General features: G+C 40.9%; 1 protein-coding gene across 1 annotated transcript in view; it reads left to right on the top strand.

The window, feature by feature from the left end:
- GIT2 (GIT ArfGAP 2) overlaps positions 1–23,236 on the top strand; it is a 62,480-nt gene that overhangs the window by 11,742 nt on the left and 27,502 nt on the right. Inside the window, exons 3-13 of the mRNA XM_018560522.1 lie at positions 1,084–1,196; positions 3,084–3,189; positions 3,692–3,778; positions 7,358–7,488; positions 12,893–12,987; positions 13,120–13,165; positions 17,673–17,724; positions 19,052–19,124; positions 19,857–19,954; positions 20,663–20,774; positions 21,727–21,869. Coding sequence (XP_018416024.1) covers positions 1,084–1,196; positions 3,084–3,189; positions 3,692–3,778; positions 7,358–7,488; positions 12,893–12,987; positions 13,120–13,165; positions 17,673–17,724; positions 19,052–19,124; positions 19,857–19,954; positions 20,663–20,774; positions 21,727–21,869 — 1,056 coding nt within the window. The remainder of the gene's footprint in view (positions 1–1,083; positions 1,197–3,083; positions 3,190–3,691; positions 3,779–7,357; positions 7,489–12,892; positions 12,988–13,119; positions 13,166–17,672; positions 17,725–19,051; positions 19,125–19,856; positions 19,955–20,662; positions 20,775–21,726; positions 21,870–23,236) is intronic.

The following is a 23,236-nucleotide window of genomic DNA, read 5'->3' as shown; positions in this document are numbered from 1 at the left end:
ACAGGGAGGAGCATTTATGACAGAGGAGACATAGAGTCTCATTAAAAAGTCAGCTTTTTTTTTTCTTTTATGTGGAAAAGCCTCTGTTCTTCTTTAATTGTCCAGAAGTTTTAGTGGTCTCTCTGTGGCCTTGCAAAAATCATTTACTTTTTCTGCTATTTGTATATCCTTATTTAAAGATATGACCATATTCTAGAGACAAATAAAAAAAGTTTTTGTCTCTCAGTGCTTGAATGGTAGCCACAGACAATCCTCCTGCAGTACCAAACCTTCATACACTCGAGGGGCTGCTCATCCAAGGGATCAGCACGCCGCCTCCATGTGCAAAACTCGTTTATTAAGTAAATAAAAACGGGTATCTATACTCGCAAGAATAGAGTTTCAGAACGCCTTAATTTGCCACACTGTCGGTCAAGGAAGTATTCCGCCATGACTTGATAACACAGCAGCCTGGGTTCACATAAAACCATCCACTGGCCGGTGTCGGTCCTGAGGAAGGGGGCGTGCCCCTGAAACGCGTCAACCAGGCGTACAGCGGCCGGTGGATGGTTTGATGTGGCTGGAGGCTGCTGTGTTATCAAGTCGGGGGGGAATACTTCCCTTCACCGACAGTGTGGCAAATTAAGGCATTCTGATATTCTATTCTTGTGAGTATATATATATATACCTGTTTTTATTTACTTAACAAACGAGTTTTACACATGGAAGCACAGCTCTGTTTTTTTTAATGTATATTCTAGAGACAGTTTTCACTGCTTGATCCTGCCTGTCATTAAGGATGCAAAGTATTTCTGTTCCTTTTTAGACATGTTATGATGTCCATGCAGGCTGTCAAAGAGCTCCATAGACATTCTCTGTTAATGTCAATGGAGAAAGGTGGTTGGCAGCATCACTAGCGGTCTCTGATTATGTCTTCTCCATCCTTCAGTGGGGAACAATAGGAACAGATTTGGACATGTCTACTTGTTTTTCAAGACATGAGATTGTTGCCCAATCCAGCTTAAAATGATGAGATTTTAGGACTGTATGTTTTTATGTTTGCGACATTCCTAATGCTACAACACTTGCTCTTTTGATGTTTAGATGATCCAGACATTGTACAGCAATGGAGCAAATTCAATTTGGGAACATTCTTTGCTGGATCCTGCATCTATACTGAGTGGAAAGCGTAAAGCCAATCCCCAGGATAAACTTCAGTAAGTAGAGTCCTTTTTCTGGCCATTCCGAACATCAGTTAGTAATGATTGTGTCTATAAGGAGTGTGGCTGAGTTGTTAGTTCTATAGAATAGTCATACATCTTGCAGAGGGTTAGTGTTCTTATGCAGTTGCCACAGCCTTCAAGCTCAGGGATGGCAAAAAAAGAGGCACACAGCTGGCTTATAGTAAACTATGCCATTTCTCCTGCTATGCCACTTGTGTATAGATGTGGATTTTCACTCTGAGTTTACAGCTGTTGTCTAGGGATTGCAAGAGAATTGTGGAATGAGATGGTGAGCAATAATGAGCTTACAACAGCCTCTATACACAAGTTAGATGGAATTTGGACTGCAACCAACTAATCTATTCGATAATGAGAATAGCTGTCAACTATTTTCATTACCGATTAATTGGTTGGATCCTCTAGCTCCCTCACCCACGCTGGGAGGAGGGCACAGCAAGCAGTGGGTGGTTTCAATAGCCAGCCTGCTATTGCAATTTGAAAGGGCCAATATCATGCTGGCTATTGCACCAGCCCACTACCTGCTGTATTTACATTCAGCTGCCGTCTGTGGAATCTTGCCACTAGAAGCTGTCATTCCGTGGCTGAAGCTATTCAAGCGCCATGTGCTTACAATACAATTTTATAAAAACAAATGATAAAAAGGTGGGAAAAAAAGTCAGTCATTTTCGGTTTCGTCCTGACAAATTCTGCTGCGGAAGGTGCTTTGCAGTGCCATTCATTTCAATGGCAACCCAAACATGCCTCCCACCCACTGTGTAATCGCCCGCACTGGAACACACAGAACTGCTATTCCATGCTTTCCATTGCAGTGCAATTGCAAACAAATGTGCTCACAGTTTTACATTGAAGTAAACTTTGTTTGTAAGACTGCATTTGTGTATTTTATTTTTTATAATTTATTTATTTTTTATCCGATTTAATCAAAAAAATAATTGGCCAATGAATCAATTTAATGAAAATCATTAGTTGTAGCCCTAGATAAAATAGCAAGTGGAATGGCATGGTTTTCTTTAATCTCGTATAAACAATGTGCTCACATTTCAGGGCTGCAAAACACTTGCAAAGTACTTGCATTTGTATTGTTGTTTTCTTCCTGTGCTTGTTATTAAGAAACGGATCACTTTTTCTTCAAAAATTCTGTGAAGGTATTCATCATGACCAAGCAAAACCAGCCATGTACAGTAATACCTTGGTTTACACGTAACTTGGTTTGAGAGTGTTTTGCAAGACAAGCAAACATTTCTGAAAAATTTTGCCTTGATATACAAGCAATGTCTTGCAATAAGAGCAAAATTTTGTAGAAAAGTACCACCGAATAAGGCTGTAGCAGTGCGAGCGATGAGTCTGTTTAACGACAATGCAATGTCACATTGGATAGATTCCTTGTTAAAGTTTCACGAAATGAAAAAGATTCCATTGAGATAGCAGTGATTCCGTTAGTGATGGTGAAAGTCGTCCTACAAAATAATCCTCCTTTCTCTTGTCCCCCTCACACCAGCCACGAAGGTACCGGTAATTGGTTTATTTTTCTTTATATTTTGTGCAATATTATATTACAGTACAGTATTGTAATCATTTTTACATGATTATTTTTGGGTTGTGGAACGAATCATCTGAATTTCTATTATTTCCTATGGGGAAATTCGCTTTGATATACAAGCGCTTTGGATTACAAGCATGCTTCCGGAACGAATTATGCTCGTAAACCAAGGTATTGCTGTACACTGTTAAATAGTTTTTTTACTTGATAGGGTAGCTTTGCATACCTGATGGGGAGAAACAGAAGCCAGCAATGCACAGGCTGCATCTTTGGCGAGTTTTCTTTGTTTTGTACTGTTTCGATTTTCTTTTTCCCTACAGTCCAAATAAGGCTGAATTTATAAGAGCGAAGTATCAAATGCTGGCATTTGTTCACCGATTACCCTGTCGAGAAGATGATAGTGTTACAGCCAAAGACCTTAGCAAGGTAAATATATTACTCCTAATTCTGCACATTTGTATCGGGTAAACTGATTTTTTTTCGGTAAAAAAAAACTTTCATCCTTTAAATGAGCCATAGGCCTCAATATACCTAAAATACACCTCTGTATAGTAAAGTTGAATACTGACTGCCTGGCAGTCATGCTGAGCCACTGACTTCATCACTGTGACTGACCTGGAACATGCATGTAAGCAGTGAAACCAGAACTTCTTATCTTTATACTTGTTCTGAGTCAGTGGTTCAGTAAGTATTGACATCATTAGACTAGCATGACAGGCAGGCAGCTTGCATTTTCAGAAGTAGAAACCTGCAATAGCTGCATGGATTTTCTCAGCAAAGATTTCCATAAAGTTTCAGATAACATTATATATGGAGGTGAAGGACTAGCTTATGCTTTCTCTTTATTGCCGTGTATTGTGGTGTCAGTTTTATAAATGTAACTGTATAAATTACATAACAGAATAACTTATTTTAATTGTTTTTGCAGCAACTGCACTCGAGTGTAAGGACTGGCAACCTGGAGACTTGTCTGAGGCTGTTATCCCTGGGGGCACAGGCTAATTTTTTTAACCCGGTAAGCAACAGTTTATGTGAACTTAGACCAGGGGTGCCCATTAGTTCGATCGCGATCTACCAGTGATCGCGATGTCCTGTCTTCTCTGGATCCCCGCTGCTGTCCCCCATCTGTATGCAGCGGGGATCATAGAAAAAGTGAAGCTGCAGTCGGCGGCGGTGAGGAGAGAGAGAGCCGCTCCGCCTGGATCTGACAGGCGGCGACTCTCTCTCCCCTCACTGCACATGCTGCTGTTACAGCGGCTCCGTCCCCCGGCAGCTGAAGTGCTTCCTTCACTTCTCCTCGGAATCTCCCTCTGCCCGGGAGAGCAGGGGGGGATCCAGAGGAGACTTTGCAGCCCCCTCTGTGCGTGGCCGAGTGGCAGAGGATCGGTACATATCAGTGATATGTACCAATCCTCTGTGCAGGACAAACACTGGAGCGATCAGCTGATCACTACAGTGTTTGTAAATAACTGGGGACACACAGTACTATGTGTCCCCAGTTATGAATGAACAGGATGTGATTTACATCACTTCCTGTTCATTCATGAGTTTCTCAATGGGGAGAAGCACTCTGTACAGAGGCTCCTCCCCATTCAGAAACTGGTGATAGTAAATATTTTTTGAATGAATGGGAAGCCTCTGTGCTTTCCATTCATTTAGAACAGAGGCTGCAGAAAGAGATTGAGGACTTTGTGTCCTCGATTTTCTTTTTTCTATTTTAAAAGGGAGATATCTGGGGGCTGTTTTAGACCCCGAATATTTCCCCGAAGCCCCCCAACAGTAAAAAAAATATATTAAAATTAAAAAAATTAAAATTAAATAATAAAAATAAAATAAAAAATAGTAAAAAATAAAATAAAAATTCCTGGAGGAAGGGCGCTGTGTGATGTCACACGCCCGTTAGGGGGCACCTTTTTTCTTGCCACATGCGCAAATGGAGCTGGCTACGGCTATGCTCCCGCGGTGCTTGTGAGGCTGCCAGCTGAATGTGTCAGACGCCGCAGACGGAAAGGGGCGAGACACCTCTCCCTGTGTGCAACATCGGCCACACGAGCACCACGTGAGGATAGGACGCTGGCACCTCTAGGACGCACTGGAATGTAAGCCGGCCGACTCCCTGGGTTCAGGGGCGGGAGGGGGCGTGGGGTTGCACCGCAGCCATGTCCCCCGCCCACAGTTCGATCGCTCGCACCCGGATTGCAGGTACATTAGTGCCTGCATTCCGGTCCAGTGTGATCTGCAAAAATAGTACTTGCAGCATTTTTGCGGATCGCACTGGACCGGAACGCATGCACTAATGTGCACCATTGACTTCAGTGCACCTCCAAGCTCCCTCCCGCCACTGAACGCAGGTGTTTTTTCGTTGGTAGATCTCATTGAGCTCGTCATTTGAAAAGTAGATCTCCAGACGAAAAAATTGTGGGCGCCCCTGACTTAGACACTAAACCTTGAGGTGCCTGCATATACCTGAAGCAGCCTGCGAAACCCTCCTCTCATTGCTGACTCTCTGGCTGTAGCTCTTCCTAAAAATGCGGAAGCTTGCCCAGCACTTCCTGACTCCTCCACGTTACTATTGTAGGGTGAGGCAGTTCATCAAAATGGTCGGCCAATAGGAATGTGAGGGGGTGGGACCATAACAGCAAGGCCTAACACTACCTGACATATGAGAGCTTTGCTTGTCAGAAGGGTCCAGCATTCAGTCCTCGTGCATTTTTTAAGCTGCTGCAAGTATGTGCAGGCAACTCCTCCTGACTACACGTTATACCTGCATGAGTATTGTGAATGTTGTTCATTTACCTTAGTAACTGAGCAAGTTTTTAATTTTTGCTCACAAATGCTAAAATCTGAATTTCTGTATAGAAAATTATTTCAAACCCACAAACAATTAATTATATATTTTCTGAAAGCAGAGGTCTTGTAGAATAAAAAAAAAATGATGGCTGCATTTTTTTTGTGTCGCACTATACAGGTGAAACTCGAATAATTAGAATATCGTGCAAAAGTTCATTTATTTCACTAATGCAACTTAAAAGGTGAAACTAATATATGAGACTCATTACATGCAAAGCAAGATAGCTCAAGCCGTGATTTGTCATAATTGTGGTGATTATGGCTTACAGCTCATGAAAACCCCAAATCCACAATCTCAGAAAATGAGAATATTGTGAAAAGGTGCAATATTCTAGGCTCAAAGTGTCCCACTCTAATCAGCTAATGAAGCCATAACACCTGCAAAGGGTTCCTGAGCCTTTAAATGGTCTCTCAGTCTGGTTCAGTAGGAATCACAATCATGGGAAAGACTGCTGACCTGACAGTTGTGCAGAAAACCATCATTGACACCCTCCATAAGGAGGGAAAGCCTCAAAAGGTAATTGCAAAAGAAGTTGGATGTTCCCAAAGTGCTGTATCAAAGCACATTAATAGAAAGTTATGTGGAAGGTAAAAGTGTGTACGAAAAAGGTGCACAAGCAGCAGGGATGATAATAAATGAACTTTTGCACGATATTCTAATTATTCGAGTTTCACCTGTATTTGAGCAAATGTGTGTTGAAACACTAAAATTAATTTCTCTTTTGTTCACTGAAGGACACAGCAAAGATCGCTAGATCTAACCACTGGTTATACTGCCACCTGCAGGAGTAGGATGCTAGGCTAGGGTTTTTTTTTTGTTGTTTCCCTGCCCTTTGGCTGACACTGCTGGCGGACGTCCCAATTGTTAGATTTAGCGATCTTCGCTGTGTCCTTCAATGAACGAAAAGAGAGAAAATTGGATTATCGTACTCACTGTAAAATCCTTTTCTCTGGGTTCATTGAAGGACACGGCACCTTCCCTTTTGGTTGGATATTGCCATTCGTTTAGTTGTTTACTGCTTGCTGCTGACTAGAGCTGTGGTGTTAGCAAAGGGGGGGGAGGGGGTTGGCAACCAGTACGGGGGAGCCCCTGGGTTGTCTTTTTTGTGTTTTTTGCCTAGTGTCCTACTCCTGCAGGTGGAAGTATAACCCAGTGGTTAGCTCTAGCAATCTTCGCTGTGTCCTTCAATGAACACAGAGAAAAGGATTTTACGGCCAGTACAAAAATCCAATTTTTAGAACAAACACACAATATAATGCCACATTAGCAGGCTGATGCAAGTGATCACAGATCATTTGCAATTAACAAGCATTGCCTGCTAAAAACAAACAATACCAATATCATGGTTGCAGCAGTCATGATCTTGGTACAACCACATCAAGACGAGGGCATACATGTACGTCATATGGCACTGAAGTGGTTAATGTTTTGTTGCAGTTATGGTCACCCTTGTTGCCATGTGTTCTCTGAGATCATAAAAAAATGAGTGGTTTGCCTTCGTCAGACTTTTCAAAAATTGCGAGCCCATGAAAGGGGCAAACAGAGGCTTTTGCACAAGAGAACTAAATGTTATCTCAGCACAATAGAAAAATTGACAGAAATACCTGACCAGAGGAATTTGTAGATACAATCGCGGAAAGGCGATGCTTTTGGTAAAAGTTGCAGGAACGTTTGTAGACTAGCATAATCTGAGGCTGAAAAATCCAGACGCCGCATAGTTTAATTATTTATTTTTTCTTGAAGGAAAAGGGAAGTACACCTCTTCATGTGGCAGCTAAAGCAGGACAGATCCTGCAGGCAGAGCTTCTTGCAGTGTATGGAGCAGATCCAGGCACACCAGATTCTGCTGGTAAAACACCCATTGACTATGCAAGGTGAGTGTACACAATCCATTGATCGTCCAGAGAATTTTTATTGGACGAGCCACTTACCATCCAGAGAAATAATCCCGTAAAATCAGACATTAAAAATGCTTACTTGCAGTGTTTATTTTCTTTCCATCATTTTTTTTTTTTCCACTTGCTATGTGCTATTTGAATTTTCTAGAGAATTTGATTACTCCAGAAAGAGTCTGTTGCACAGAACTTGTACGCTTTGCATGTTATAACCCTGTCCTCTTCTGGAAGCTATAATTACTTTCTGTGCTGGCCCAGCATCCCTGCCCCTCCCTATGTAAACTTTTATGTAGCTACTGGGGAAGGAGAGAACAGAAATGCTATAGCATGTCACTTCACTGAGAACTGAGTTTGTTGTGGCTGGTGACATCACATCCAAGATGGTGCCTCCCAGCATTAGTCTTAGGGCTTCTGGATGTCTACACGAGGGAGGTGTTCACAAGTAAATAGCATGCCGAAAATATGCTAAGTGCACATGTAATCTTTTGTTGAAATAATGCGTCTGCCAACAGGGTCTCTAACATAATTTGTGAGACTGGAATTTCACATACTTATAAAAAACTCTGATGTGGAAGCTGTAGAATTAATTTACAGAGCATATAGCCTGTTTTGTGGATTGTGCAGTGGCAAGAGTCTAAGCCCATATCATCATGCAGATCCGTGTACAGCAGTAAAAATGAAGCCTTGAAATGCATACAGGAAGCACACTCTGTCTGCTCAGTTATTCAGTCTTTCATCCAGAAGTTGATGTAATGCATCTGTGCCCTCACTCCCATTTGTCGGAAGCCTAGTGATGTTGGAATGCATCAGAATTCATGGCCACAATATATCTTATCCAACAGCTAGGCATTAAGAACAATAGTTTTTCACACCATAATCACACAGCTGGTCTAAAATGTATAACCAGGTGAGGAACGAATGTAAGCTAGTGATTACTGGCTGAAAAGTGAGTGGGACTATCTTCAGTTCTAACTGGGCTATTTATAAACAGGGGGCAAATATAAGAGAGAATAATAGAGGTAAATGAGAGTGTTAAGGTACACAAATGAAGTAGAAGGTGAACAAGTAAAGAAAGAAGAAAGGGAATGAGAAAAAGGAGAGGGAGGGCGAAAGGCCAGGGGAGCGGGGTAAGATTCTCTCCTTCCCCACCCCAACCACCCCCGAAAAGGGCCTGAGACCACGACCATGAATAAGAATAGAAGTCAACGAAAGGCATTTGAAAAATAATTTCAGAATGGTGAGTCAGACCAGTTGTTCCAATCTAGCACCTCATTAGTAATAAAAGACCTACAGTAAAGTACGTCCTATTTGGGTGAAGCATTCCCTGAATCCACAGGCAAATGGCATATATGGAACTTGCATGCCTTTGAGTCCTGGAACAGAAGCCATCTGACCCATGTACAAGTGTATCTGGTCATGTCATGTCTACTTATGTGAATTAGTTCCTCCATCTCTGCAACAAAGTCAATGCGTCTAAACCAGTCTCTTCTCGTGGGTGTAATATCTAGGTATCATGGTTTTGGCTGCAAAAAGCAGATGAATGGAGAGTGAATGTTTGTAAGAGAAATGGGAAGATTGGGTATAGTGCAAAAGAAGTCGATAAACCTCTGACTAAAACATGGAGATGCGAGGACAAGACCACCAAATATGTAGGAGAATGCGCACATCCTCATAGCAGCGCCAACAGGTGTCAGGTGTTTGAAACGGAAGGTAAAATCTTGTCAAGAAGAGCTGGGGTGCGATACCAACAGGACCGCAGTTTATAATTTGTCTCTTGGACACTGGTGTTTACTGTTCCCTTCTGGAGGTTAAGATGAATAGGTTCCCAGGCGTCAGCCAATGCCGGCAGGGAAAGGTCCCTCTCCCATCTCAAAGCCGCTTTATCTTGGTTGGGGGCAGCTTCATGGAAAAAGTGTGTGTGATTAGGGGGGAGGGTACTCGCACAAGGCCTCAGAGGCTGTGGGAAGCCTGGAATAGTGGACCTGTGCCATGGGGGCGGGGGTTTCAGAAAGTGTTGGATCTGGAGGTAAGACCAGAGAGGTATCTGGTTTAGATTCTAGAAAACCCACTACAGGCTAGTTAATGTCTCTCACATACAGATAGCATGTTATAAAAAGAAAAAATTGTTAGTAATAATAATTTTCTTCCAGCTGCAAATACGATTTAGGATTGAAGATTTTTTTGGCGCCTTGGATGTTTGAATGTGATTATTGCTGGAGGCAGAGAGAAGATATTACACTGACTTCAGACATTACAATCCTAATGCCTTCCTGCTGAGCCCGTTAGCCTGTCAAAATCTAGTAGAACTGAATTGCAGGGTACCTAGATGAAAATAAGCTGAATTCACTTTTTGATGGTGATACAGTTGCAGTATTTCCTGGAAGTAGGCCTTAGGTTTTGTGCTGGCTTGTTTCGTAAGCTTGCATCAATAAACGTTTACGTTTTTCCATAGTGCATATCACTTAGACTCCAGATTTGCTTAGCATGTTGAATGCTCATATTCATTTAAATCTGACTTTGAAATCACACTGCTAATATTAATTGCAGCTTTTGGGTCTCTGCTTATGTTTCATCTCAGTATTGCTTATGACCATATGATAAGTGGGAGAAAGAAATGTTTGATTGTAGTAAACAAGATATCATTTCATCTCTATGGTGGTATTTGCATGCCTGTAATGTTTCTTTAACATGTAGTAATAGCATGCCCCTCGTGACTATCTCGCTGATAAACAGTTACTTCATTTGTGTCAATTTATTAATGAATCCTGATAGATGGGAGGCTATGTAATGCACGCAGAGCATCACTTACAAAACCCATGTGATCGAGGCATAGCATCTTTCACAGGAGGCTGTGTAATACAGTAAACTCCCTGTTATCCGGCATCCACGGGGATTGGTAGATTCTGGATAAATGTAGCTTCTGGTTGCTTTAGAGTTACTATTAAAAATAGGTCTAACTAATGCCATACTCCATACTATACCATATCATAACATAAACTCTGTATTGACTTTATATTATTATTGAAATGCAGTAATCAAAAGCAAACTAAGACAAATAGACACACAATCATCTCAAGGATATTACATGATGCAGATCAGCACAACAGTGAGTAAACAGGTTTTTTTTTTCTGGTTAGATGAGAGTTCTGCTTAGTTGAATACCGGATAACTGAGAGTTTACTGTACAAGCAAAGCATCACTTACAGGAGGATATGTAATACAGGGAAAGCATCACTTACAGGAATATGTAATGCAGGCAAAGCATCACCTACCAGAGGATATGTAATGGAGGCAAATAATTCCTCACAGAAAGCTATGCAATACCAGCAGTGCGTCACTCATGGAATCCTCTGTGATACATAAAGCATCACTCATAGGAGGCTTTAGAATACAGGCAAGGCATTACTTCTAGAAGCCTATGTTATACATGCAGAATATCAATCATAGGAGGGTATGCAATACAGACAGGGCATTACTTATAGAAGGCCATGTAATTCAGAGATTCAGCATAGAATTCTACAAAATCCCAAAAATGTCAAGTTTCGGACACAAACTTTCTGGTTCCAACATGGTGTGAACAAGCCCTAAAAGCAGAGCAGCAGCTTGCCATACATGTGAACAGTGAAGCGGATATTATTTTAAAGGAGTAGTGCAAGGACGTAAATTATACTCTTCCCTCTACTTAGAGCCAGCATGTGACATTGCAGCTGTCACATTCCAGATCTAAGACCAAGAGCTGAGAATTCATGTAACTACTGATTGCACAGCCATGGTGTCTTCTCCTTGTGGAGAGCAGTGACCATTGGCTACTGCTTCCCAAAGGGATTTATCCTCCTCTCTCTGTTCCTCCAGCACTTGCTGAAGCTACAGACAAGGGAGGGGATGGGCACAGCTGGTTTTGGCTCTAGAGAGGCAGAACCAGCTGTCATTTAGGCAGCTGGGTGGATCCCAACAATATTGTTAGGATACTTTCTTGCTGCAGCACAGTTCTGCACAGAACAGCTGTCATTAGTTCGCTGTCTGCTGACTTTGGGTCACAGCATTACATTACTAAATGTACTATGACCCAAACGAGAAGTAAAGCCAAACAAAGAGTTTGGCTTTACTTCTCTTTTAAAGAGTTCCAGTGAGGTATAGGGTTTATGGGGTGGTGGGTGGGTGCAGAGAGGGCATGAACCATGGCAAGTCCAACTGGAATAAATTCCTTCGTTTTTTCTTCTTTGTGCACCTCCTCTCTGCTTTTAAAATGTTTTAACAGATCTGCTGGCACAGGCTTGAGTGTCGAACTACATTTCCATGGATTGATCTGCCTGCCAGTGCTATCATAGTTCCAGCTGGCAGCAGCAGGTTTTAAGAATGGGGTGCTGTGGTGGGTTAAAGTCATACTCCGGGGGGAGCTTTCTTTGCAGTTGTAAGGGTTAAATGCTCCTTTAGGTCCTAGCCTAGGCTCCAGGACTGTCACCCACAACCTCTTTACCCCCCTTACACTCCAGCAGTCGGAGATCTACTGACATCAAGTATAACGCAGGTCCCATAGCCCTACATAATACACAATGATGCTGCGGGACAATTGACAACCCTGAGAAAGGGAGACTAGTAAGCACTGAGTTCAGGTCAGTTAAACTACTTGACCCGATACCCTAGACCTAAACAAGCCTTTAACCCTTGCAGTGCTGAGGCAGTCCAGTTGCAAGAGGAGTTTTTAAAGCCCCCAGAGTTAACCTGGATACAGACTAATCGAATGTCGGCCGATTTTCTACTCTATCCACTCGACAAAGGTAGCTCATTAAATTGACTTTTGCTGCAGGAACAGTCACTGGCAAGCACTGTTCAGGTATTGTGATCGCAACCTGCGTCGCTTTTAGAATGCAATGTACACAGCAGGAGACACTGTTAGCGTGGATGGAGGAATCATGTTTTTTCCGTTCAGCATACAAGACTGAGTGAAAAAAATATGCCCATGCGTACCAAACAGGCTTTAGCAGTGCTAAACACCCTTAGCTGAACATATGAAGATCTTATCCTTTACCTAATTGCCAGTGTTTCAATGTTCGTATGTGTGAGTATATTTGAATAAGGAAAAACTGAAAAAACAAGGAGCCAATGTGCACATGCCACTAAATACAGATCACATTTCATAGGCATTCTTCACATGCCTCTTTGCTGTATTGACTGAAAAATGAGAATGTGAGACAGATGTGCAAGATGATTGATTCAATTCTTCAGTGTAATTGTATGCATTAAAGCATTTCATGCATCCTGGAATTGATTTTATTTATTGACATTTTTCCATCCCTAATGCAAATGCTTTTTAGATAATAGTAACTGAAATCCTAGTGTAGAGATTGACTGTAACCCAATGCACTGTATCCCATTACTTCAGGCAAGGTGGCCATCATGAATTAGCTGATCGTCTTGTGGAAATTCAACACGAATTGACCGACAGATTAGCGTTTTATTTATGTGGAAGAAAACCCGGTAAGCATGCAAACGACAAATCTTTTATAATGAATGGTTATTTATATTAGATGAAAACAGCAGAAAGCATAGACATATACTGTATGCTCATAAGTGTGTATTGAACTTATTGCTAAATCTCTGTTTTTCTAGACCATAGAAATGGACAGCACTTTATCATACCACACATGGCAGACAGGTATCGTTTAATTATGTTTATTGAAAACAGTAAATAAAAATATTTGTACAAGGTTTTTATTTAGTCAGTTATATTATTCAATAGAATGAAAATCTCCTAGAATGTTGAATTCCTTTGTTTTGTTACAACAACAAAAATCAATGAATCATTTGTTTAAAAAACAAAAACAGAATTCATAGCAGGACATTTTGGCATAATAAGCATGATTATAAATAGCCGTTTAACTTCAAAGAGCTCCAAGCAACTGTTCTAGCAAGCAGTGACTTCATCTGTTATGGAGCTCTTGGTTTTGTACTTGATACAAGGAAGAGACAGCTGCGAGGCAGCTGCAGGAAACCCATGTAAATGGCATCTTTGTTATGTAGGTAGCTTTTTATCATAATGTGGAAGTTTTTTTTATTGCAGGCAGTTTAAATCTGCATACATCATAATGTTAATTTTCCTTTTTATTCTGTGGCTGTACATCTGGAAATAGGAGGCTGTAAGTAAAGAATTCTCTTTGTTTCTAAGTAATTGTAAGATTATAGGAAGATGTCGCGCGACACGTCTCTCAACGTCGCTCGTCGCTCAAAGTCGCGCGATTTGCATGTCGCTCAGTGTGAATGGGGTCTTAGTGTTACTTGTTAAAACAATAAATACTCCTTGCTGTATCTTTGGGGCGGTTTCCAGCAAAGCAAGCCCTTAGGGGTGAATGTAAGGTATGTCCGCAGAGGTGTGAATGTAGCTAGGTGTGCACCTTCCTGTGTGTAGTATCTTATGTTTACAGTGGCCTATGGCCAGGTGATAGATGGCTGATGATAAGATTCCTAATAGGTCAGAGGGGCTGAGCTCCAGGTAGATACAGAAACAAACATTTAATGCTGTTTTGTTATGTGTTGAAATCAAATCATTTTAAAGATTTTATAAATATTTGTCTTTAGTTCTGTTGCGTCACACTGAGCTGCCATTCGAACACAGTGCTTATGTGCTTCTGCTCCTTTTGCTGTCCATTGAAGTATAACTAAAGGCTCCTGTTTGACAGTCTAAACAAGTACCAAATCAGTAATATGCAATGCGCATACTTCATAAAAAAATAAAAAAAATTCCTTGACAGAGCCAAATCCTCCTTTTGTGTCTCACATGCTCTCTTCCCAGATACTGCAGCTCACAGTGGCAGGGTTCTAGCAACAGAGGAAGTGCTGTAATTCCGCAAAGCCATGGGAAGGATTGCGTGTGGCCAGGTGCTGTTTGACAAGTTACTGGCTTGTGAATCAGCAGTGAAGTGACACCTTTTCTATTCCTAAAATGAGAGAGAATGTGATGTCACCCTCCTGTTTTATTGTGGCAGTGGTGTTTGAAATAAAAAAATAATCAGAAATATTTTGTCTGTTTAAAACAGTACACATATATGCATTTCGGTTATGTGTTTAGAAGTTTGGATGTGTTCAGCTTTCGTTTACGTGCAAAAATTGAAGGCCCATTCACTCCTTTCAGTTTATCTGCAGCAAAACACATGAGTTTTGATGCACAAAAATGCATTTTAAGTAGACATTCTGTTCTTTCCTATGTGGTTGTTCTACATCTATGTGCTGTAGTTTTACTAGTGTTCATCAAACGGTTTTACAATATTGATATTCATTGTATTCTCAACAAATGTTAAGGAGAGGCTTAAAAATCTGTTAGAATGGCTCGGCCAGTTCTTTATTTATATATTTGCATTAGCTCAAGAAATACTTGCTTACATTTTCTTATATCTGCTGGTTGCGCATTTCTTATTAGCTCATCTGCTATAAAACATAACTGGAGCATGGCAAAAAAAGTGAGAACCTGCAAAATATTAGTTTCAGCACTAGGACCCTGGGTTGAGTTCCACAAGGGACCCATTTTGTGTTTCTATGTTCTCTTTATGTTTGTGTGAGTAATCTCCAGTCTCCCTGTTTTTTTTTCTCTCAATCCACTCACGCAGCCTGGTAGATAAATTGCCTTCCTCCCAAAGTGTCCCTTATGTGTGCAACTGTGGTATAGATGTCAGGTTATAACCTTGTCAGAAACCGGGATCAATCTGGTCCTGCTTACTCTGTAAAGTGATGCAGAATTTGCCAGTGCTTTGCAGTAGATATTAATTAAATAAATATATTGACATTGCAGTTTATATTGAGGAAAAGGGTATGTTATGTCCGGTTACATTTATGCTGCATGTGTCTGTGGTTTTCCAAGAGTTTAAATGGGTAAAAAGCGATTTTAGATCAGTAAAATCTATTCTGTTTCTTTCTAGGGTCCATTATGTTTCCTTTTAAGTCCCACACATTAAAAGGTGTTTCAAGCTCAAAAAGCATTATCTGAAATTGTTCTTTATCTACTATTAGTTAAAATATGTAATATAAATAGCTGAGAAATCCAGTGAGGTGGCAAGTCACTGTGCAGTGTTATCCCAAGGACTGGTATCGGCCCTGCCCAATTCATCTCTGTAGCCTCTGCCTCTCTAGATCCAGAGACAGCAGTTCTTGCCCTTCCCTTGTCTGTCCCTCCAATTAGCACTGGAGGAACAGAGAGAGGAGGGGGAAACCCTGCGGGGAGTAGTGACTGACAGGGAGGAAACTGTGAGGTGAGTGATCAGCAGTTACCGATCACTCAGCCCTCCATATGTAGAGTCAGGGTGACAGCTGCAGTGTTCCACACCAGCTCCTCAAAGTATTGGGAAGAGTATATTTTACTTTCTTGATACTTCTGCTTTAATAAATTAATAAACATACATACATTCATTCATTCATTAAAGATAGTGGTATTATGTGGTTTGTGTTGTGACTCCTTGTTGTGACTTGTGCACCTGAATATCTGTGTATGAATTTGAAGCAATGTGGGGGTTAATCGCCTGTATATATTTGGGTGCTGTGGGGCTCCGTGTGAGCTTGTCTACTAATAACTAAAAAGGAAAGACTGATTTGGTGATCAAAAGCTTCAACCATGATGTCACGAAAAATAAAGTATGATCCCAAGCAAAAATTGATTCTATGAAATATATGGCATGTATGTACACGTACCATAAAATAAATTTTAAAGATAACTAAACCCAAGAACAAATATTGAATGTATTGCTGCTTACCAGTATTTAAAGGAGAACTATGGGGTTAGGGCTTTTCCCCATAGTTCTCCTTAGGGTAACGGGAGGACACAAACTAGCGTCCTCCCGTCACCCCAAGCTCAGTATACCGCGAGCTACAGCTCCCGGTATACCCCGCAGCTGAAGCAGATCCCGACAATTATGTCTGGATCCGCCCAGCTGTGTGAGTAACCAGCTGTACCTGCCCCCTCCCTCATCCGTTCCGCCAGTCAGCGCTGGAAGATCGGAGTGGGGAGGGGGGAATCCAGCCCCTCCCCTGTCACGGCAGAGAGCCGTGACAGGATTGAGAAGCGAGCGAACGCCGGTATGTGTTCGCTCACCTCCCGATCTACTGAGCCGACCTGTGACAGTCTCATTGTCACAAGTTGGCTAGAACTATTAGGATGAGTGAAAAGCACTCGCCTCACAGTTCTCCAAGTATAAAAATGCTTGTTGAGCTTTCCAGGAATGCATTGTCTTTGTCACGTCCTGTGAGCTAAACTGGAAGCATTAAACATTTATCTTCCTTCTAAACACTACAGAAGCCCACACCTCTATGTTTTGGAGATGAGCCAAGACAGACACATTTGTAGTCCAGCCTGGGTGGCAACAATGGCTCCCTCCATAGATCCAGTGGAGGGGTGAGTGTAACCACCCAGGGACAGGAAGTATGTTGTTAAAATGATTACCAGTTGAAAAAAATCCAAAAAAATAAAAACGAATGCCACCAGTACATCTAAGGACTGGCAAGCTGCAATATATTACATTTTTGTAATTGGGTTTAGATGCCAACTACCACCTAAATTTAGTAAACAAATCACCAATATAATATGACTGTTAAAATTCAAACCAATGACTTGACAAAGCAATATAGTTTCTATTGTTAATTTCGCTATTCTGTGCTGCTTGTGAAACACGAAACAGGATCCTAAAGCTGAAAAGCATTCTACACATGAAGTGTACTGGCATGTTGTAGTATTCCAAGTTTTATTTAATAAAGATAACCGGTATTGCACTCATTTTATTGTGATATGCAATGCCTTTTTATCTTTATCAAATTAAATGTGGCCTGGCAGTTTTTCCTCTCTCTGTTGGGAGAGAGCTCATCCTTCATCACTGCCATTCAGCTGTTACAGAATTAATGTGGTAACGGACATTGTGCTCTACATGCTTTGTGGTTTCTTCCTGTGCAAGTTTAGCATGAAATATGACGTTACCAAATGTGCTATTATTTACTCAACTGTATATCAGATGTTACCATCTTATAGGATTGTAAACCAATGTGCAATATGGAAACTTACCCCAGAGGAAAACCACAAACACTAACTGCCATTTTATGTACCTAAATCTCCCAGTGCGTGTTCCTTTTTATATTTGACATGACGTGTGTTATCATTACTAATGCGGACTCTCGCTCCTTGTTTGTAGCAGTTTAGATTTATCAGAACTTGCCAAGGCTGCAAAGAAAAAACTTCAGTCTGTAAGTATCACTGGCGATTAATAGAGTGACCAAAATATTATGGGAGTAGGACAATGACAAAGCTAGTTACCAGAGGGCCTCAGTGCATGAACAATTTTTTCAGGGCTCCCCCTTTCATTCATGCCTGGATGTAAACATAACCCTATATCCTTGTGTAGCTGCTCAGTCTGTAATGGTATGTCTACCCCTGGAGCAGGATATTGGAAGAAACTTTTTTTTTATTATTGAATTTAGCAGAAAAAAATACAAACCATGGAAAAATACCACTCAATAAACAACATTCTAAAACCAAAACACTGTATGCCTCATATTTGATAGAGGTATCAAGTCAATATATCCTACAAAATACAGCAGCTTGCTGGTATACAAACATGAGCATTATCAAAGGAATTATGGTAAATCAAGGAAGAAGGGGGTCAAGAGCTGGTGAAACAGTGCCTGACCGCTCCAACTCACGCAGTCCCCCAAATCAGGGAAGAAATGGGATCGTAAAGACAGAGGAGAGCCAGGGTCCCCATACAAAAAAAACAAGGCCTACCTCTTTGTGCATAGGTGATTTTATACACCGAAAGGATTTGATCTACCAACTTCTTCCATCCACTCAGAGTAGGAGGTGAGGTTGAATTCCATAGAAGGAGAATGTCTTATTTGGCAGTAAGAATCTAGAGGTAAATCCTCCATAATCCTGAGTCACCAAACAGGGATGACAAATACTTACCATGCTCAAACTGGATTCTATAAAGGCTGTAATCTTGGATTCAGCCTGTAAATCCAAAACAAGTGGAAGAAGTCGGCTGTTTCAGCACATCCAGAAACTTTTGTCACGGTAACTCCTAAACAAATCTGAACGCTGTACTTACTGTTTCCCCATTTTAAAGAATAAAACCTGATAGAGGATATATCCCTCAGAGGACATATCCCCATGCTATGGGGACTTTGACTTTATGTAACTGTGTGTATAATATTAGATGAAACAAAAACAGGAGGCGCCTTCCCTAGTGTAGATAAATTTTTATTAAGTAAATAGCAAAAATAGAATGATACTCACAAAAGAGTAGATAACAATAAGCCTTCAAAGTCCAGAAGTTGATTCTCAGTCTTAACAAAAAGCAAGACACAGAATGTAAGAGCTGCACAGCATGTATCTACACTAGGAAAGGCGCCTTTGTTTTTGTTTCATCAGATATCAGTCTCCCTGACTGATGAGGGGCAGCGACCTGTAGAACTTCTGCATGCACATTTCTTCAGTGGAGTGGTCAACTCTGGCGCTATTGGTTTTTTATTTTTGTGTGTATAATATTCCTAAAACGTGTTTTCCTTTTATTAGTTAAGCAATCACTTATTCGAAGAATTGGCCATGGATGTATACGATGAAGTCGACAGACGAGAAACAGATGCAGGTGATTTTTGCCTACCTTATCTGCTGTAAAATTATGTACAGGTCTCTTGGCAAACCTAGACTTTGTGATCTCCATTAGATAAGTTGGATTACATTGATCACATGCAAGTTAAAGATTTGGGGGGTTTGAAAACTGAGCGCTTTCTTTACCAGTTCTTCTAATAGTCAGCAAGCATTAAGTGGCATTTTTCAAAAAGTCTGCCATAGAGGAGAATTGTAATGACATGGACTTGTCACAAACAAATGAAGGGGAATATTTTTATAGCAGTAAATGTGACTTTCGTCAAACGTTCACTGGTAGTGAATCAGTCACTGTCATTTAAAACACATACACAGGAAGTTTCACCTACAGTGGATGTTTGGCAAATGTCAGATTCCCTGCTTTGTAAATAAGTATGTGTGATGGTAAATAGAGTAAAATTTCCATTGAGTCTACTAGTCAGTAGGGGATGGAACTGCCACATGTGAAATGCTGTATAATTTTTGCCACGATGCAAAGCATCCCACCCAAGGCAATATATACAGCATTGCTAACATTGCAGCGGGCCACAAGAACAGTAAAACCGTGCTTCCAACCACCTGAATTTACTGTCCCTCAGCTGTCCATCTAAACAAGGCCTAAGAATGGTAATGTGAGAAAGTTTAAAAATATAGCTGTGCCTGGAATTTGGCTTTACGTGTATGTTTAAATATCTGATCTATTGTGTTTTGAGGAATGTTTTTGCATTTACAGTTTGGCTTGCCACTCAGAATCACAGCACGCTTGTGACGGAGACCACTGTTGTACCTTTCCTTCCAGTGAACCCGGAGTATTCCTCAACACGTAACCAGGTAATGCTACAGGACATCAGGTGTTTGTATTATGCATGTATGTTGACTTGGCAGCGATATTTAAATTCAGTGTACATAGTTCTTGTATCTGTTATTGAGTCTGGCCTTGTAATCTGTGCAGCTAAATGTGCCAAGCTCTGCCTTCCTGCTATGAGCATGCCTCATAGAAATTCTCTTTTTACTTTACAGAACGGAGTGAAGTGGGAGAATGACATGCCTATATGTATTTGCATATGTGTCTGTGTATATGCATGCTTCATTTTTGTATACCAATTACCGTATCATCTGCCCTAAAGTGACCCTGTCACTACAGTGTCCCTTACTTTTTCCTGTGTTTGTGGGTTAAAACTCTGCCCGCCCACTGGCTGCTGCAGGTATCGGACAATTCCCAGTCTGTAAATATCTGCCCCTCCCACCATGCACTATGGTTCCTTGCCCCAGCTTTACATCTCTACAGGATGTGCAAGCTGGCAGGAGGAACCAGAGCATGTGGCAGGAGATCAGTATTCCGCACATCCAGATTTGCACTGGTTAGATCATTTAAGCAGAAGCTGATGCCCTCTGATGTCTGTGGCCAGCTTTATGCTATCACTTACTGCTTTTCCAACAGCCTGAATGACCCAAATACCAGTCAGGCACACTATATAGAAGGTATGGCCACGACTAACAGGACTCTATCTGTAGTCAAATTATCTTTTATCATTTCAGGGAAGGCAGAAATTAGCCCGATTTAATGCTCATGAATTTGCAACACTGGTGATAGACATTTTAAGTGATGCCAAAAGAAGACAGCAGGGAAGTCCAGTATCTGGATCGAAAGGTAAGTTAATACATGCTGAACATAATGCCACAGACATATGTTATACTGATAAATATGTTTACAAAGTGCTTCCCTTCACTTTTGTTTGCCTGAAAGTGCTTGAGTTTTTATGATTATAATCTGCTTTTGTATATGCTTTAACATGCATTTTTTAAATGCATGTCTATTTCCCAGTTATGTTACAAAAATTAAAAGCCCTGTGGCATCCCAATTCAACTTTTGGCTGCCATGCGTTGCAGCGCAGTACTGTATGTAATGTAGTGAAAAAAGTACAGCATGCATGCAGTATTGTGCACTTAACACAATGCTATGGTGTGAATGGGCCTGAAAGGTACATTGTTTTTAAACATTTGTGCTGATGCTGTGTTTTTTGGACATTGGCCAATACACATAGGGGAGAATTTATCAAAAACTGGAGCAGTAGTGCATGGCAATCAGCTTCTCTCTTCAGTTTGTTCAGGTAAGATTTGAAAATGAAACGGAGACACTGATTGGTTGCCATGCACAGCTGCTCCAGTTTTGATCAATTCCCCTCATAATGTTTTACCATCCTATATACGTTGCCTATGTGCATATCAAGAGCTATTTACCCAGGACATATGTATTTGGGTGTGTTAGCCTAACAAAAGATCCAGATACTTAAACAGGTGTGTAGAGTGTAAACCGCATGAACACCTCGGTTATTCATCTTCAAACCTGTGTTGGCTGATATGCAAGAAACGTACATTTCCATCCTTGTTAAATGAGGTGGTTTAAAGGGCAGTGTGCTGAGTACAGTAACCAGTTGCAGTCCTTGAGAGGTACTCATTTTTTTTTGCTCATTTCACTACAGTAACTGAAATCTGTTACTAGTTCATTGTTTTGCTTTTTATAACACCTGTGCAGAAGTATTGGAAATGTACTGCTCCAGTTGCTCAAGTTATGCACCACTTATTACTATGTTCAATTGCAGATAATGTGGAATTGGTGTTAAAAAGTATAAGCAACCAACATAGTACAGAAAGTCAAGATAATGATCAGCCAGACTATGACAGTGTGGCCTCAGATGAAGAAACCGACTTGGAGAATGCTCCAGCTAGGTCAAATAGAGAAAAAGTAAGTTGTAATTTTTTTCATAGTAACGTGGCATTTGCAGAAATTACCTTTTTTATTATTTTCAAAATGTTTATTGCCATTACCACTATTTATTATATTTTATATGATATTTCTATGTGAAATTCAAGGGGCAGAGACCACCTTCAGCAAGAGCAGTCTTAGTTCTGCTTAATGGTGCCTTCTTTATGTCTCTTGCTTAGAACTTGCCCACATAGATTTCATAAAATGTGTTGTTTTATTAGAAATATCAGGCGTGACTCTAGCAAACCTAAATGGCGGCAGTGCAGTACCCTATGGTATCTGATCTTTGGAAAAATATCCATTCTCAAGGCTTTTTATTTTCAGTTTACCCGAAGGTTTTTATCTTTGGTGACTTCAATCAAGACCTGCTGCTGCTTTGCTGCCTGAGCAAGTCTCCACATAGCAGCTATCTGGAACAGCATAGCCTCAGTGGCAGTCCATTGGACTGGACCATTGTGGGACCTGCCTGGAGTATTTCCTTTGGACACTAGGCTCTGCTTTTTGGCACTTTCCAGACCTTAGTGTACTGTTTGGTTAACCACATAGTGCTTTCCAGGTTTAGAGCTCTAGTGTGTTGGCCCTGTCTCTGACGACTCAGTAAGAAGGGTGGTTGGGCTCAAGCACATAGAACTACCAGACTATTTGCACCATTGGGTACCATTTCAGATTTCCCACCTTTGCTGGATCCACTGCAGTAAGAATTAGGGCTGAAGGATCGAGTGATCACCTCATTTAATGACTCGGTGTCCTAATAGTCTACCTATATAATAGGTCTGTGTTTTGAGGCACCGCAGTTTCTTTCAGGTAAACTACTGTTTTTTTTTTATTTGCTTTTGCACAAATATAAACACAACTAAACATAAAAGTTAAATTGCCTATGTTTGCAGATTGCACAACTTAATCATACTATTGCCGTTACATGGATTAGTATGTTGCAAGCCATCACTGTACACTGTAGATTTGGCATACCATGAACATACATATGAGGATTGATAAATGATCACAACATATTTGTCATCAGCAGATAGTGACTATCATGGTTCTAATCAGTTGACTCGGCTAGTAACATCCAACAACTAAACAAACAGACAAATAATCAAGCTGTCTACCCTATCACAAAGTGATTTCTTTTTTTCATGTAATCTAAAACCTTAGATCTAGGTGTATGGGAAAACAAAAATTTTAGAGTTATCTGTTTTTTCGCCACAAACGGAAGCTGTACAATTCGTGTAAAAGACTTCTCCTGTGGGAAGTCTTCCTCAGTAAGGGAGCTCAATACACATCAGGGGATCCGGGAATACTGTAGTATGATGAGCCTTATGCTTCAGCTGTGATGACTTGTGGTA

This window comes from Nanorana parkeri, unplaced genomic scaffold, assembly GCF_000935625.1.
Source record: "Nanorana parkeri isolate BGI_ZX_2015 unplaced genomic scaffold, ASM93562v1 scaffold18, whole genome shotgun sequence".
In the NCBI taxonomy this organism is placed as follows: Eukaryota; Metazoa; Chordata; class Amphibia; order Anura; family Dicroglossidae; genus Nanorana; species Nanorana parkeri.
Note: the sequence above shows the minus strand (reverse complement) of the source record. Positions and strands in the feature narration are given on the sequence as shown.